Source organism: Bubalus bubalis, chromosome 6, assembly GCF_019923935.1.
Source record: "Bubalus bubalis isolate 160015118507 breed Murrah chromosome 6, NDDB_SH_1, whole genome shotgun sequence".
NCBI lineage: Eukaryota > Metazoa > Chordata > Mammalia > Artiodactyla > Bovidae > Bubalus > Bubalus bubalis.
This window is the reverse complement of record NC_059162.1, coordinates 8,972,146-8,989,443: the sequence shown is the minus strand read 5'-3', so window position 1 is coordinate 8,989,443 and position 17,298 is coordinate 8,972,146. Positions and strand designations below refer to the sequence as shown.

Here is a 17,298-nt window from a genome sequence, read left to right as displayed (position 1 = left end):
AGATCAGTCCTGGGTGTTCTTTGGAAGGACTGATGCTGAAGCTGAAACTCCAATACCTTGGCCACCTGATGTGAAGAGTTGCCTCATTGAAAAGACCCTGATGCTGGGAGGGATTGGGGGCAGGAGGAAAAGGGCACGACAGAGGATGAGATGGCTGGATGGCATCACTGACTCGATGGACGTGAGTTTGAGTGAACTCCGGGAGATGGTGATGGACAGGGAGGCCTGGCGTGCTACAATTCATGGGGTCGCAAAGAGTCGGACACGACTGAGCGACTGAACTGAACGGAACTGAACTGAATACAAATATCTTCTCCCACCACATGGCTTTTCTTTTTACTATTATAATGATGTCTTTTGATTAAAGAACTACTCAATTTTGCTGTAATATACTCTAAGCCTTCATTTTCTCATCTGTAAAACTAGGGATTATGGAAGTATTTTACTCACAAGATTGTTATGAGGAATACATAAAAGAATTCAGGTACTCCTGGTACTCTGAAAAGCTCAATAGATATTATTATTATCTCCAGTGCAACTCTCTCATTCTCCATATAACCTTCTATTTCCTTCCATGTTCTCTCTTCTGAATCTCTGAGAGGTCCTATGGTATAGCAGAAACAGCTGACCATATAGCTTTAATCATTAGTGATTTAGTCATGCTTTGTGAACACAGGCGAAAAAGTCACTGAACGTAACTCACTGTCACATGACACTGCCTTCTAACTGGGGAAGAAATATAAACACTACAGAAGGAAGTGCGTATATTTCAGTGACTACCACCCAGAGAGCGATATGCTTGGCGCCCCAGCATGCTTCATCTTTCTCCTCTGCCAGCTCACAGGTGAGTGCAACCAGATTCTCTTATTTTCCTGACTGTCTACCCCATCCTGGGTGTAGCTCCAGGCTCCTGGCTCCACTCTGGATCTCTGGCTCAACTCAGCAGGCTCTATCTCTCAGGTAATATTGTTTTCTGTTTCCTGTGGTATCTGAATCACAGACAGCAGAAAGAGACTGCAGGGACAGGAGAAGGAATGACTTTGGGGGTTAACTGCTCTTCTGACTGTCCCAGGGAAGGAAGGGCTGAACGAAGTGGTGTTGGGTATCAGGAAGACCTGTGTTCTAACCTGGAGTCTGCCGTGAATTAGATGAAAAATGTCATCTTCTCCAGACCTCAGCTCTCCCTCATTTTGAGAGTAATTTTAAAAACAAAATGAGATGCTGAGATGGTACAAGTGTATATTTCTTTACTTAGAAATATGTATTTTAAATATTTTATTTAAATATGTTTATAACATTTATACATGTATTTCTATGTTTTATATTTTCATTGTTGTTTAGTCGCTAAGTCATGTCCAACTGTTTTGTGATCACATGGGCTGTAGCCTGCCATGCTCCTTTATCCATGGTATTTCCCAGGCAAGAATACTGGAGTAGACTGCCATTTCTGTCTCCAGGATATCTTCCTGACCCAGGGATCTAACCTGCATCTGCTGCACTGGCAGGCAGTTTCTTTACCACTGAGCCACCAGGGAAGCCCATGTTTCATATTTACATCAATATAAATATATGTTATTTAGAAAAATATTTTAAATGATTATGTATTTAACAATCATTTTAATGGCAGAGAACTTTTGAATTTTCTCTCTTAACCCAAGCAATGCAATCAGTCTCTACTTAGAAAACCAATCCTTTCCTCCCCACCACCAGAGCTCTTGAAGTGTTCCTCATCAACAGACTCTCACCCTCCTTGAGTTCTTTAGAAGTTTCTGTTTTTAGGAAGCACCTGGTCCTGGTATAGACCCCCACTTTAAAACCACTCCTGAACAGAAATGGTAATCAGAAGTGGAACTTGGGGATGGTGATGTGGCAGGACTTTTCAAAACCCAGGTGCTCACCCGAAACCTGACATGGGGCAGCAGGTTGCTTGGAGCAGCCCTGCTCCAAGAGACTGCGGCAGCCTGCATGCTATACCTCTTGTGATTGAAAGGACAATCCAAGATTGTTCTAGACCTTCCAGGAAGTAGGACCATGGAAGGAGTGCTGCCCCTGGACAAGAAGTCCTGAGTTTGATAGTAACTATATTATTGTGAATAGGTTTCTTGGCCTCTGAAACTTTTTGCTTACAAATACATAACAGAAAATGAAACCTAACTTGCAAATTATTGTGGTGTTTTAAATGAGATATCAAATGCAAAACAATATAATAATAAATCACCATTTATTGAGCTCATATTACACAAGGCATTTTTCATACAATTTCCTCACAAGTTTACAAGATAGGTAATATTATCCCCAAAATGTAGGCTCTGAGAAGTCAAATGTCTTAGGCAAGAGGAGGTAGAGCAGAGACTGAGTTTCCAAAGCTAGTGCTCATTTCACCACAGCAAACTAACTGGCTAACACTGTACTCCCAGGAAAAGTGCTTGATAAATGTGTACTTGAGCTGAATCTTCCCCAGGGATTCCTTCTCTCTCCAGGTACACGAAGCCAAGGTAGGTGCTGGAAATGCCCAAGAAGAATAGGTAACTCCATTGTCAGAATGTGGATGCACCAACCAAGAATCACCCTAGCCAAATTCAGAGGGACTAAGGAGTAACTCTTGCAGCCTCAGTATTCTCATCTGGAAAATGGACACAATTTTATGGTGATTCTATTATACAATAGTGTTGAGGAGAAAGTTAATAAAATGAAATTAGAAAAAGTGGGTGACATATACACAATGGAGTATTATTCAGCCATTAAAAAGAATACATTTGAATCAGTTCTAATGAGGTGGATGAAACTGGAGCCTATTATACAGAGTGAAGTAAGCCAGAAAGAAAAACACCAATACAGTATACTAACGCATATATATGGAATTTAGAAAGATGATAACAATAACCCTGTGTACGAGACAGCAAAAGAGACACTGATGTATAGAACAGTCTTATGGACTCTGTGAGAGAGGGAGAGGGTGGGAAGATTTGGGAGAATGGCATTGAAACATGTAAAATATCATGTATGAAACGAGTTGCCAGTCCATGTTCGATGCACGATACTGGATGCTTGGGGCTGGTGCACTGGGACGACCCAGAGGGATGGAATGGGGAGGGAGGAGGGAGGAGGGTTCAGGATGGGGAACACATGTATACCTGTGGCGGATTCATTTTGATATTTGGCAAAACTAATACAGTTATGTAAAGTTTAAAAATAAAATAAAATTTTAAAAAAAAGTGGGTGAGACGGTATTGGGGAGGTGTTGAAAAAGACAAGAAGAGAAAAACAAGAAGGAAGGTTTGGGAGGTCACAACCCAAAGGAAAGGCATGTAGCAAAGGGGAGGAGCTTTGGTCCCTTCTTGTTATGAAGAGCATCTTAGGGTTGACTCTCCTGGTGCAAAAAATATCTGAGACTTGGCAGAAAGCAAAGGGTCTTCTCTCCCAGCTCCCTCCACTTCCAAAAGTAGGTGGGAATGCTCACTGTAGGAGCTATCTCCCTGTGCGGTGGCCGGACATACTCTTTTGTTGTGCATTAGCCAGTTACTGATGTGTATGCATTAGGGTCCAGACCACCTTCTAAGAAGCTTACCTTGTAAGAAGCCACCCAAAAGAGGTTTTGGGAAATCTCACTTTTAGTCATTCTTGTAGAAATGAGATTAAAAAATAGGAAAGCCTGTCTCTTATACCACTACTGCCTGCTTCCCCTGTGCCCTCCACCATGGTTCAGACTGCTCTGTGCTTCTCAAAAACAACCTTCACATCTGTATTCACCCTTCATCCTCACCCAAATTCTGGTGAATAAAGGTTATGCCTTTTCTCCTATGAGACTTTAGAATACTGAAACTCAAAGCAGTAGTGGGAGGCAGAAGTGGAAAGAATGAGGGTCTTTAGAGGAGGCCGAGGAACAAACTATCTCCTTGTCACATCTGCCACTTTCCAGTTTGGGGTCTTGGGAAAGTGACTCAACGTCTTGGAGCCCCAATTTCTTTATCTATAAAGTTCAGCTTAACCTCTATCACACAGAGTTGCTTTGAGGATCAAGAAAGGGAATACTCATTATACCAAGTATTCATTGCTGGAGTTATTATTACAGAGGAACCAGAATGGAACCCAAGTCTCCTGACATCCAGTTAGCCCAGAGTTCTGTTTGACACTGCCCCAAGCTGCCTGAGAGGAGAGGTCATCTCCACTCATCCCTGGATGAGATCCCAGACCCCATCACCACGGGATCTGGAACCTAATGCCTGTAGATCAGTCATCTGCTGATTCACAGCAAAATGGTATGTCTAGTCAACTGCTAGGGGAATAGCTCCTTCTGGGGAATTTAAAGTGGAAAATAAAATGACAATCATGGTGGAATTTCAAGGGGTTAAGTGTGAGAAAGAGTTGAAGACTTTCTCAGGGAAGGGCTTTGAAGTAGGCTTTATGAGTATCAAACATGATTTCGATAGACAGAGAAAAGGATAAAGCACCAAAAAAAAGTGTGAGTTAGGACATAAACAGGGGATCAGCTGAGGCGGGAGTCCTGGTTGCATGTCTGGTAGTTAAGTGAGTGGCCATCCAAGGCTTCAATCATCCCACAGCATCGACTTTTGCTTGCCTAGGAGCAAAAATCCTGGGCTTCTCTAGATACAGTCAACCTGGGATGTGTAATACCCCTGAACTAATGCCAGAGGAAGGCTACTACTTGAGTTGAGTGCCTGTCAGTCTTATCCAAACCATTTTGCTGCTACAAAATGAGGAGGGGTGAAATGGATGCAGAGGAGGCAAGTTACAGTATTCACTGCACTGATCAAGGTGGGAATCTCATGGGGTCCAAACCTCCAGGCCTTACAGATAAATGGGAATAGCCACCCATTCTCTAGGCTCTTCTGATCATACATGTTACATCCCCCATCCCCCACTGTGTGTTCCCTAAGTACCTGTCACTTCTCCTTTCACAACACATGTTGTTATTTAATGACTCTCTTCCAACTCCATGAGTACAAGGATCATGATTATTTTGCTCCCCATTTATACCCTCCAGTTCCTAAACAGTATCTGGCCAAAATATGGAGCTAAACAAACTCTTGTTAAAAGAAGGAATGACTGAATTGGCAGAGCATGACCTACCTAGATGTGGTAAAACCCTATAGAGGACCACACACTGAAGGTGGGGAAGCCATCCAAGAAAGGGAAGCTTTAGTTCTGTCTTAACACCTGAGAAGAGAAGTGTCTTGTTTCTGGATCAAGAAACAGTCAACTGGGAAGGGGAAGCAAAATTGGTTAGGATTTGCCAGTCCAGCCCCCTAACCTCTGAGCTCACATACAGGAATGGCATGGAACCACTTTTCTCCTTTATGATGCTTCTTCTCATCCTGAAGATACAATAAAGACAGAACAATGTCCTCCATCTAGGTTCCAGTTGGCAATTTGTACTGTAATGCCCTCCAGTTTCATTCTAACAAGGAACAACGAATTTGAAGACAGTTTTTATATGTTCACAAAATTCACATTTCTTAAAATGTACCCTGGGGAGATAGAACTACATATGTAGAGATGTAAAAAGAACAATTATTTACTTGTGGCTTAAGTGTTGCATGAGTGCTAAAACACCAAAGTCAAACTCTTACAGTTTTATCACCTCCGCAACTTAAACATCCCCCCAACACATCAAGTGAAAAAAAATATACCGAAATGTACCCTAATCCAGGAAATTCACCTACTTAGGGGCAAGTCATAGCCAGTCTTTACTTGACTTCAAAATATTCACCCCTTTCATCTTGTGATTGAAGTAAAAGAATGAATGCATTAATTGATAAATCAAAAATTCAAAATAAAATTAATTTTTGTCTGTAACATTTACTGGGACTATTCTGACACCTCATGAGATGACCAAAGAGAAAGCAATGAAAAATCATCTTTCCCTTAGTATTAGAGAAGCAAGGAGGGCAGTTAAAAAAAAAAAAATCTGCATACTTAACAGGGTGATTTGACAAAGGCTTGAGTGATCCAAAGTATATATCCACTGACTGATAAATTATAGAGAGGAAAAAGTTTGAAAGAAAAAACCAACTCTTAAAAAGAACATTCACCCAGGAAGAGAAACCAGTTCTTGCAGAGATAAATTTAGCAAATAAGTTGGTCAAGATCTAAGACCTGTAATCAGAGGACTAGGTCAACACTTGGTAGCAACAGATTCCCTTACTCTGGGGCATTGATAGAACTGCTTGCACCTGAAGGAAGGTCAAGAAAGGACTTGAATGGGAATTTGGGATTCAGTGAGGCCCCTGGGATTCAGAGTGGACACCTAAACCCTTGAGGGAACTGAGGATGGGGAGTAATGGAAAGGGCTGGAGCTGTAACAAATGCCAAGGGACCTTCAAACTGAGCTGTAGTGTAAAGAGTTCAGGCTCCAGGGCTGGAATGACATTGGGTTAAACCCTCAAATTGTCACCTGCTAGCTTTGTGCTCTTGGACAAGTTACTTGAGGTTTTGTTTTTTTTTTAATCAAATCCAGTTTACAAACTTTTGCTATGAGGGGCCAAATAGTAAATATTTTAAGTTTTGCAGGCAGTATGATTTTTATCACAACTCTCCAATTCAACCTTTGTAGTGGAAAAGCAGTCATAGACTGCTGCTATGGAAAGAACATGGCTGTTTTCCAATAAAACTTTATTTTCAAAACAGGGGCAGACCAGATTTGGCCCATGGCCTATAAGGTTGCTGATCCCTAATAAAAGGATCAAAACTAATTTTCAGGATTGCTCTAAGTCACAGGTGTAATATTTACAAAAAAATATTTGACATAGAATAAACCCTTAGTAACAGCAACATAGTTATTTGGGAATAATACTTTCTAGGGTAGTTGAGTGTTAACAGGAATTATAATTTTAGATAAAAACTTCTTCTGGCATCTCAGATGGTAAAGAATTTGCCTGCAATATGGAGGACCTGGGCTTGATCCATGTGTTGGGAAGATCTCCTGGAGAAGGGAATGGCTACCCACTCCAGTATTCTTGCCTGGAGAATCCCATGGACAGAGGAGCCTGGCAGGCTATAGTCCACGGGGTAGCAAACAGTCAGACATGACTGAGCGACTAACACTTTCACTTTCAGGCTTTCATGATTTTAGATATCTGAATAAGCCAGTTGCAGGAATTTGGGTTTTACTAGAAGAGTTATGAGTTACATGAGTGCTGGGGTGGTAGAAAATACTATGGTAAGAGATCTAGCTGTGAAACAAAAAAGAGCCTGAATGATTGGTCAATCAGCCCAGGCCCAAGTAGGCACAGTGCCTGGGACCCACATTAGTTTTCATTTTGATTTTTTTTTTAATCTGAAGAAAAAAAAATATTGCAATAACAATGACTATGTAGTAATAAATCTAACAGGTGTTACATCCATTTTTATACCAACACAGCACAAAATATAAATTTTAATATTTTATGGAAGAATGACCAACTAGGAAGGAAAAATAACTTTGGGTTTTTACTTTTACAGAGAACATCTTTAAGGAGAAGACTTTGGTTCTGGTTTTAGTTTTTCCACTATTTCTGAACCTTGAATAACTTCTACTATTGAGTTTTCTCATTTGTAAAATATGCTGTGTAAGGTCTTAACCCTGTGAGTACTGAGGTAGCGTCTGCCTCTTACCATGTATTTCAGTAAGTCACTTAACCTCATTGTGGCTGTGGTTCCTGATCTATAAAATGAGACTGTGAAAGAAAAAAAAATTCTTCCTCTAAGCATTGATTAGGGTTACATGAGATCAGAGTCGGGGCTTTCAAACAGCTAATCCCTATCTAAGTTCCCTCACTGCTACATCCAGAGGCCAACCTTCAGATCTTAATAGGTAGAAGGTGACTTATTCCTCATATTTGTTTACTAGAAATACTCACTTGACCACTTCTGGAAGCTTTTTCAGCAGCCATTCTTAGCTATTTTTCACCTGGAGACAAAAAAATCAGTGATGGTTGTTTGCAAGTCATACTTTTTGAGGTGAATTAGTATTGCAGTGAAATAAAAATTGGGGAAACAGTGGGCATTAAAACCCTGCTACAATTCCTGATAGTTCAGAGTAAGCATCACAAGGTAGCCTGGGCATATTTCAGAGCTCCCAGTCACTCATTTTTTTCCTTTTCACTCAAGAAAGGATACTGGAACTCAAGTGAATGAGAACCTCATTTAGGGATGATCTTGAATTCCCTCCATTCTATTATAAAATAGAAAAATATTCCATTGTGTGTATAGACCACAACTTCTTTATCGATTCATCTGTTGATGGACATCTAGGTTGCTTCCATGCTCTAGCTATTGTAAATAGTGCTTCAGTGAACAATGGGATACATGTGTCTTTTTCAATGTTGGTTTCCTCAAGGTATATGCCTAAGAGTGGGAATCCTGGGTCATATGGTGGTTTTATTCCTAGTTTTTTAAAGAATCTCCATACAGTCTTCCATAGCGACTGTATCAATTTACATTCCCAACAGTGCAAGAGCGTTCCCTCTTCTCCACACCTTCTCCAGCATTTATTGTTTGTAGACTATTTGATGATGGCCATTCTGACCGGTGTGAGGTGATATTACCACACATAAAATAGATAGCCGATGGGAATTTTTTGTATGTTTCAGGAAACTCAAACAGGGGCTCTGTATCAATCTAGAGGGGTGGGATAGGGAGGAAGATGGGAGGGAGCTCCAAAAGGGAGGGGATATATGTATACCTATGGCTGATTCATGTTGAGGTTTGACAGAAAACAGCAAAATTCTGTACAGCAATTATCCTTCAATAAAAAAATTAATTAATTTAAAAAAATAGAAAAATAAAGCATCCTCATAATTCTGTGTTACCATTGTCTTTAAGAACTTATAGCTTTCTTCTCAGTGCTCTGGCTTGTGCTTGAGAACCTCTGTCCCAGGTCACATAGACTGCTACCTTCCTCATCTGCATCAAAACTGGCTCTCCCAGGAGCAGCCTGGAAGTCCTAAGTGGAGCTTGAACAGTAACCTCCCTACTTGTCCTTCTATTGTCAAGACTGGAGCTGGGTTTCACGGTGTACCTCAGAGCTTGGTCTTTTCAACCAGATGTCTCTGGAAATGGGGTGGATTTACCTGCTGTCACGCCTTTCAGGCAGAGAATTCTGACCTCAATGTCTTTGTGTGAGGAAGTCCCAAAAGGTTTCCTGGGGCTGGTTAGGTTAGACTGAAAGGGTTTCTTGGGACCTTTCCGAGACCCAAAGGGAGTGAGTAATTGGTGGCAAAGGCAGGGACTCAGGTTTATTTTATAGTTTTCTGTTTCTGCAGGGCCAGCAGCCTCTGGAATCCCAAAGAAGCTGGTTGGTGCCATTGGTGGGTCTGTGATTTTCCCTCTGAATCTCTCAGTAAATCTAGTTGACAGCATTATCTGGGTCTTCAATTCAACCACTCTCGTCACCATACAGCCAAAAACGGCAGGCAAAAAAGCCCTTATCATAGTGACCCAAAAGCGTAACATGGAAAGAGTGAATTTCCCACATGAAGGCTACTCCCTGAAGCTCAGCAGACTGAAGAAGAATGACTCAGGTATCTACCGTGTGGAGATACACAACTCAACCCTCCAGGATCCCCTCACCCAGGAGTATGAGCTGCATGTCTATGGTGAGCAGAATCAGGTCCGAAGGTGGATGACTGCCTTCATAAAGTGGTGAACTCCCTGATATTGAAGCTGTTCAAACAAAGACTGGATGTCTATTCGGTTGTCTATTTCTCTTACAGAGTATCTGTCAAAGCCCAAAGTCATCGTAGGTCTGCAGGAGAACAAGAATGGCACCTGTGTAACCAATCTCACATGTTTCATGGAACATGGAGAAGAGGATGTAACTTACAGTTGGAAGTCTCTGGACCAGGCAGCCAATGAATCCCACAGGGGCTCCATCCTCCCCATATCCTGGAGGTGGGAGAAAAGTGACATGACCTTCATCTGCATGGCCAGTAACCCCATCAGCAGCAACTCCTCAAACCCTATCTTTGCCCAGAAGCTCTGTGAAGGTGACTGTCTCTCCTCTTTCTCCAGGAGCCCCTGTTCTTAAGACCTATATCTTCTTCTCCTGGTTCCCATGTGAACAAACCTTTTGTGAAAACTAGAAGCCCTGGGGAAATCATCAGACTGGGAGGAAGGTTGCAATTGCTCTAAAAGCTGTGCCATTTTCCCTAGCTGACTCTTCTCCCTTCCTGTGCCTCCACCCATTCTCTTTCTAAAGGTGTTGCTGGGGGCCAGGCTCCCTACGTGATCCTCTACATCCTGTTGTCATTCTTCCTGCTCTGTTCCCTCGCACTGGTGTTAATTATTTTGATCATACGAAGAGAAAGAAAAAAAGGTAGAGTATGCACTCTTTACCTCAATCTTGCATCTTTTCCCTCATTCATTTAACAAGCACATGTTGGACTGTGTGCCAAGCTTCATGCCTGGCACTAAGGATGCAGAAATGAAGAAGCCACAGTCTGTCCTAAAGGACAGGACCATCCATTGGCACTTGGTTCTGGAGTGGAGAGAATACTTTCATTTCTATCCTAAGGCCAAGGTCTTCTCAGTCCCTTCTCCAGTGCCTGCCTTCTCCTTCCCCCAAGAGGGACTTACTAGTGTAGCCCTTCTGCTGACACAGGCCCCACACAGCTGACTCTGCTCCCCTGACCAGGAGGTCTTGGCCTCCAACACTGAGGTCCACAGACCAGCACACTCCAGTCAGCCCATCCCTGTCAGAGCCCCCAGCCCATCCCAAGTCCCTCCACTGGATCAACTCCAGAGATTTCTCTTTACTCCCCACCTCAGTCTAGATACATTCCTCTTGGAGAAGGCATTGTCTGTCTTTCTCCATGCTATATCCCATGTCCCTAAACCCTGCTGATTTGTCTTTTTGGGTTCCCACTGATACCATCCCCTCAGGGTATCAGGGAGGGACCTAAGCATTGGTTAGGAATGAACTGCAGACACTGAGATCTTCTTTCCTTCCTGGAAACACTGAGGAATCATTTATGATCTCCTCTGCTTCCTATTTACAGTTTGGGAAGCAAAGTGATGAGGGTTACCAGTTCGTCTTGGAGTTTTCCTGGGTTTAGCATTAAAAGTCTCATGTTCTGGAAAACCCTTCAGTTACAGGAAAATCAGGATGCTTGAAAATCACCCTAAGTGGGTTATTCAAATGGGATGGTGGACCAATAGGGGTGGCCAGTGGAAGGAGGACCAGCTCTGATTCTCTCTCAACTTGTTTTCAGAGATCATCGAAGAGAAGAAGGAACTGGACACTCATCAGAAAACTCTTCCCTTCCCTCCCATTCCTGAAGAGATGCCTGAGTATGATACAATCTCTACTTTTCATGTGAGTTCTTTCCCATTTTTTCTGGGGCCTGATTCTCCTCTGAGTGCCTCCTTTGTTTAGTTGAGCTTTTTCCAAGGATTTGGAAAACATGAGAAATGAGAGTATATAACCCTTGAAACCCAATGCACTTTATCTCTTCCATGTTTATGGATTCTTTCCTGTGCAGGAATTGATGGCCTTTGGTTCTGACCCAGCCAGGAATGCTAACACTGTGATCCATGGAATCACTCCTTCCCCCCCACCCCCCCCCCCACCCCCCTGCACAATGGCCACTCAGCAGGCCTGATCCCTTTTGTATAGGACAGTGGAGATAGAAATGTGATTTATTTTTTATTTTTTTTTACTTTGCAATATTGTATTGGTTTTGCCATACATCAACATGCATCCACCAGGGGTGTACACGTGTTCCTTTAACATATTTGAGTTATGGTGTCAGAAGGTGGGCTTCAGAGATGCTTTTTCCTCCGAGGCAATTCAAGGAACCGGCAGGAGGAGGCTCAGATGCTCCACACCCAAGACTTCCCATGTGTGGGTCATCAAGCTTCAGTGACCACAAGGTTAATTCAAAGAAAACTCTTTGAAAAGAAAATCCCAAGATAAAGTTGAAAGAAATCCAAATAACAAGAGACAAGCTGGGGACTTCACTGGTGGTCCAGTGGTTAAGACTCCACACTCCCAAAGCAGGAAGCCCGGGTTCAATCCCTGGTCAGGGAGCTGGATCCCACATGCTGCAGCTAAGAGAGACTGCACCCAGCAATAAAGACCCTGTGTGCCACAACTAAGATCCAGAAGACCCAAATTGATTGATTATAGAAAAATGAGAGCGAGAGAGGCAGTTTTGAGACAAGAACTAGACAGCTTCAAAAGGTCCCCTGGGAGCAATCATTGTAGCCAAGGCTGGGCTTGCTCCTTCTGGGTCATAGTGCTCTTTCCACATTGGCCCACTTAATGAAAAAGTTAAAGCACTTTAGAGCCTCAAAAATCTTAATGTTACTCCAGCCGTCAATGCCTCTGGATCAGGATGCATCTTCTTAAACTTATCCACAACTTTTCCAAGAGGAGTCATTACGTTTCCTCTTCCAAGTTGTTGATGTTCTGAGAGCTCCTTCCTTCCTTACAGGAGAGACCTCTCTGTGCTCCACTCAGCCTGACTTTTGTCAAAACTGATCACTTTCCCAACATCCCCCTCTTCTCCTGCTCAAGACACATTCCCTGGAGACCACAGTACTGTCCTCGATGTTCAAGAATAAACTTTACTGACCCAGGATATCTTTCTCTGGCCTGGGAGGAGCTTTTGTTACTGTTGTCATCATTGTTTTATCCCTTTCTGATTTGAGTTTGTTTGCAACATTAGCAGTATTATTTCAAATTATTCTTTAATCACTTGGGAGATTCATAGCTCATGGGACTTATTTATCTTACATATTTATTAGGTGATTTAAACAGAACACAGTTTAAAAATAATGCAGTTGCTTCTTGAAAAAAAGTCATTAATAATTACAATGGCAGTCACGGGCAAGAATACTTCTCACTCCCTGTTCCTGCTCCAGAACCCTCTCTTCCCTCTCACCATCTCTTTCCCACCTCTGCTTTCCCTTCTCCAGATTCTGGATGCCTCTTTAGCCTTGTCTATGTGACCCAGGGTGTTCAGTTCAGTTCAGTTCAGCTGCTCAGTCGTGTCCAACTCTTTGCGACCCCATGGACTACAGCACTCCAGCCCTCCCTGTCCATCACCAACTCCCAGAGTTTACTCAAACCCATGTCCATTGTGTCAGTGATGCCATCCAACCATCTCATCCTCTGTTGTCCCCTTCTCCTCCTGCCTTCAATCTTTCCCAGCATCCGGATGTTTTCAAATGAGTCAGCTCTTCACATCATGTGGCCAAAATATTGGAGTTTCAGCTTCAGCATCAGTCCTTCCAATGAATATTCAGGACTGATTTCCTTAAGATGGACTGGTTTGATCTCCTTGCAGTCCAAGAGACTCTTAAGAGTTTTCTCCAACACCATAGTTCAAAAGCATCAATTCTTTGGCATTCAGCTTTCTTTATAGTCCAACTCTCACATCCATACATAACTACTGGAAAAACCATAGCTTTGACTAGACGGATTTTTGTTGGCAAAGTAATGTTTCTGCTTTTTAATATGCTGGCTAGGTTGGTCACAACTTTTCTTCCAAGGACCCAGGGTGTAGGTGATGATTTCTTTTGTTTGTTCTTTGTTTTCTAACAGAACACTATTCCAGAGGAAAACCCGGCCAATACCATCTATTCCACTGTGCACATATCCCCAAAGGTAAGAACCCTTAGGGCTGAGTTTCATCTTAGGTGTCCCATCCTCTTTTCTTATTCAAGATTACCTAGAATTTCTTGGGCCCCAGGGATCTCATTTTCCCTGGTACTAGAAGGCACCCAGTATATCCAATTCCCATTGCTTAAGTTTACAAGTATGTGGGGAAAAGGAGAGAATTGTGTTTTTAAGAGTTGAAGTGGGAATAAAGTGGAACAAATAGAGTAGGAGAGAGGTTCCAGGTAGGAGTGATAGGGAAAATCAGCAAGGGCCTGACTGAGGGCATGGGGAAAGGTCCACGGCTTCAGCTGTGCCTGGGAGAAAGGGATGGCTGGGGAGACAATTCCAGCTTATTTCGAGTCACTTGTAAACTGGAGGCAGAAGAACATACCTCTTCTTTTCCAAGGTCTAGCTATGTTGCATCTAGTTTGCACCTCCCCCCACAGTCAAATTACTACCAACACAGTAAGTCTGTAAATCTTATTCCTTCAGAGATCACGCTTGGTGGAAGCAGGGATACCTTCCTTTCTCATCTTCAAACCAGATCAGAAAATTGAGGATGGGGCAAGCACTGTGCTTAGTAATAGGAAAGGTTGGTTTGGATAGATTGTTAGAAGGAAAGTTCAGTCCATTAAGCATTCAAAATAAATGTGGGTTAAGCTTGAGGGATAGTTTTTCTAAGGTCAAAATGATTAAACAGAGGAGCAAGCACAGTGGCGGGGGTTGGGTTGAGTACCCTTGGCAGTAAAGTGTCTGGGATGGTGGGGTCTCCTGGGAGGATCCAGAGCCCTGCTCCCTTACAGCGTTCTTCATTTTTATGTCTGCCCAACAGGTAACAGAACCCCACTCCCTGCCCATGTCGTCAGATACACCAATGGCATCTACTTATAACAATGTCATGTAAACAGACATGTGCTCCAAAGAAAATGATCAGAAGAATTCACATCAAGGAAGAATGAATAACACTGACTTTCTCCCATAATAAAGTATCCCTTATGCTCCTTCAGAGTTAAGAGTTCCTAATCTGGGAATTCCCATGTGGTCCAGTGGTTAGGACTCTGTGCTGTCACTGCTGAGGGCCAGGTTCAATCCTTGGTTAGGCTACTAAGATCCCACAAGCCACGGGGTGAGGCAAAAAAAAAAAAAAAAAAAAAGAGTCCCACATCCTATCCACTGCTGACAAATCTCCTCAAACCCTAAATCCCTCCCTGGAAATTTGACTAGGAATTTATTGGCCAATTCAAAGCAAGAGGCTTAGAAGCGTCTCTGTTGAAATGTTAACACAGATTCAAACAGCTCCCTTTCCAGGGCTTGGAGATGAGGAATACACCAAGTGCTTTGTTGCCAAGAGGGCAAGAACTTCAGGGTGGCCAGCCGACCTTAGCAGCAGAAGCAGAAGACAACGGTCAGAGGGGATTGATTTACTGACTCATCAGTGACATGCTGAGCTCACGAGTGCTGTGCTGAGCTCACACTTATTTTGGTCAGATGTGCTCTCTGTGACCCTGAAACTGACCCTTCAGGAACTACTTCCCTGGGCAGTGGCAGCAGGCCTGACCACAGATTTCTGAAACCTAGTGGGTCAAGAGTGGATACACAAGACTTGGGAGTCAAAGTGCACAAGGAAAGAGAAGCCAGGTGGAAGACAGTTTGGCTGACTGGAAACTCAAACAAGGAACATGCCGAGAGAGAACATTGCTTTTGGATATCTTTCTGGATACACAACTTGAATGGAAATGTTGGGAACATATCTGAGATCCCAGGTCTGGGGGTGTGAAGTGTGTCCTTTATTTAAGCAAAAACAACTTCTGCATTGGGGACGTGTAAAAATATATGTCACTTACAAAAGAGGAAGGTCTATTCATTTTCAGAGCTTTTGCTATTTCTGTAAAAACAATCAGCACAAAATAATCCTTATGCCAAAGAGACATATTTTTGAGGTGAAAAATTCTGTTCCCCTTCATGCTGCTGCTGCTGCTAAGTCGCTTCAGTCATGTCCAACTCTGTGCGACCCCATAGACGACAGCCCACCAGGCTCCCCCGTCCCTGGGATTCTCCAGGCAAGAACACTGGAGTGGGCTGCCATTTCCTTCTCCAATGCGTGAAAGTGAAAAGTGAAAGTGAAGTCACTCAGTCGTGTCTGACTCTTAGCGACCTCATGGACTGCAGCCTACCAGGCTCCTCCGTCCATGGGATTTTCCAGGCAAGAATACTGGAGTGGGGTGCCATTGCCTTCTGCAGTTCCCCTTCATAGATGTGTCCTTTCTGAGACACCACACCCAGTGGAGTGATATGCACATGGTAAATATTGTAAGTGATTGTATTTATTACTACTTTTTTTTTTCAGAGTTCTAGGACTTTTAATATGTCCCAAAATTGCTGAAGCAAAAATCATGATAAAACATTCTGCTTTCGTTTGCAGATGACATGATCCTCTACATAGAAAACCCTAAAGACTCCACCAGAAAATTACTAGAACTAATCAATGACTATAGTAAAGTTGCAGGATATAAAATCAACACACAGAAATCCCTTGCATTCCTATACACTAATAATGAGAAAACAGAAAGAGAAATTAAGGAAACAATTCCATTCACCATTGCAACGGAAAGAATAAAATACTTAGGAATATATCTACCTAAAGAATCTAAAGACCTATATATAGAAAACTATAAAGCACTGGTGAAAGAAATCAAAGAGGACACTAACAGATGGAGAAATATACCATGTTCATGGATTGGAAGAATCAATGTAGTGAAAATGAGTATACTACCCAAAGCAATCTATAGATTCAATGCAATCCCTATCAAGCTACCAACAGCATTCTTCACAGAGCTAGAACAAATAATTTCACAATTTGTATGGAAAAACAAAAAACCTCGAATAGCCAAAGCGATCTTGAGGAAGAAGAATGGAACTGGAGGAATCAACCTACCTGACTTCAGGCTCTACTACAAAGCCACAGTTCTCAAGACAGTATGGTACTGGCACAAAGACAGAAATATAGATCAATGGAACAAAGTAGAGAGCCCAGAGATAAATCCACGCACATATGGACACCTTATCTTTGACAAAGGAGGCAAGAATATACAATGGATTAAAGACAATCTCTTTAACAAGTGGTGCTGGGAAATCTGGTCAACCACTTGTAAAAGAATGAAACTAGAACACTTTCTAACACCATACACAAAAATAAACTCAAAATGGATTAAAGATCTAAATGTAAGACCAGAAACTATAAAACTCCTAGAGGAGAACATAGGCAAAACACTCTCTGACATACATCACAGCAGGATCCTCTATGACCCACCTCCCAAAATATTGGAAATAAAAGCAAAAATAAACAAATGGGACCTAATTAACCTTAAAAGCTTCTGCACATCAAAGGAAACTATTAGCAAGGTGAAAAGACAGCCTTCAGAATGGGAGAAGATAATAGCAAATGAAGCAACTGACAAACAACTAATCTCGAGAATATACAAGCAACTCCTACAGCTCAACTCCAGAAAAATAAATGACCCAATCAAAAAATGGGCCAAAGAACTAAATAGACTTTTCTCCAAAGAAGACATACAGATGGCTAACAAACACATGAAAAGATGCTCAACATCACTCATTATCAGAGAAATGCAAATCAAAACCACTATGAGGTACCATTTCACACCAGTCAGAATGGCTGCGATCCAAAAGTCTAC

The 17,298-nt window shown here is 42.4% G+C and overlaps 1 protein-coding gene across 3 annotated transcripts; it reads left to right on the top strand.

Annotated features, from left to right (window-relative positions):
* The first annotated feature begins 690 nt into the window (after positions 1–690).
* Positions 691–16,049, top strand: SLAMF7 (SLAM family member 7). 3 transcript variants are annotated; one of them, XM_044944131.2, is made up of 7 exons: positions 691–844; positions 9,264–9,596; positions 9,714–9,986; positions 10,199–10,315; positions 11,211–11,314; positions 13,547–13,609; positions 16,026–16,049. In XM_044944131.2, the coding sequence occupies exons 1-7, from the start codon at positions 796–798 to the stop codon at positions 16,032–16,034; spliced, it is 948 nt and encodes a 315-aa protein (XP_044800066.1). In that variant the 5' UTR covers positions 691–795; the 3' UTR covers positions 16,035–16,049. The 3 variants fall into 3 exon arrangements, with proteins under 3 accessions (XP_044800066.1, XP_006060355.3, XP_044800067.1); XM_006060293.4 differs by lacking the exon at positions 16,026–16,049 and adding an exon at positions 14,436–14,604; XM_044944132.2 differs by lacking the exons at positions 10,199–10,315; positions 16,026–16,049 and adding an exon at positions 14,436–14,604.
* The last annotated feature ends 1,249 nt before the right edge of the window (positions 16,050–17,298 follow it).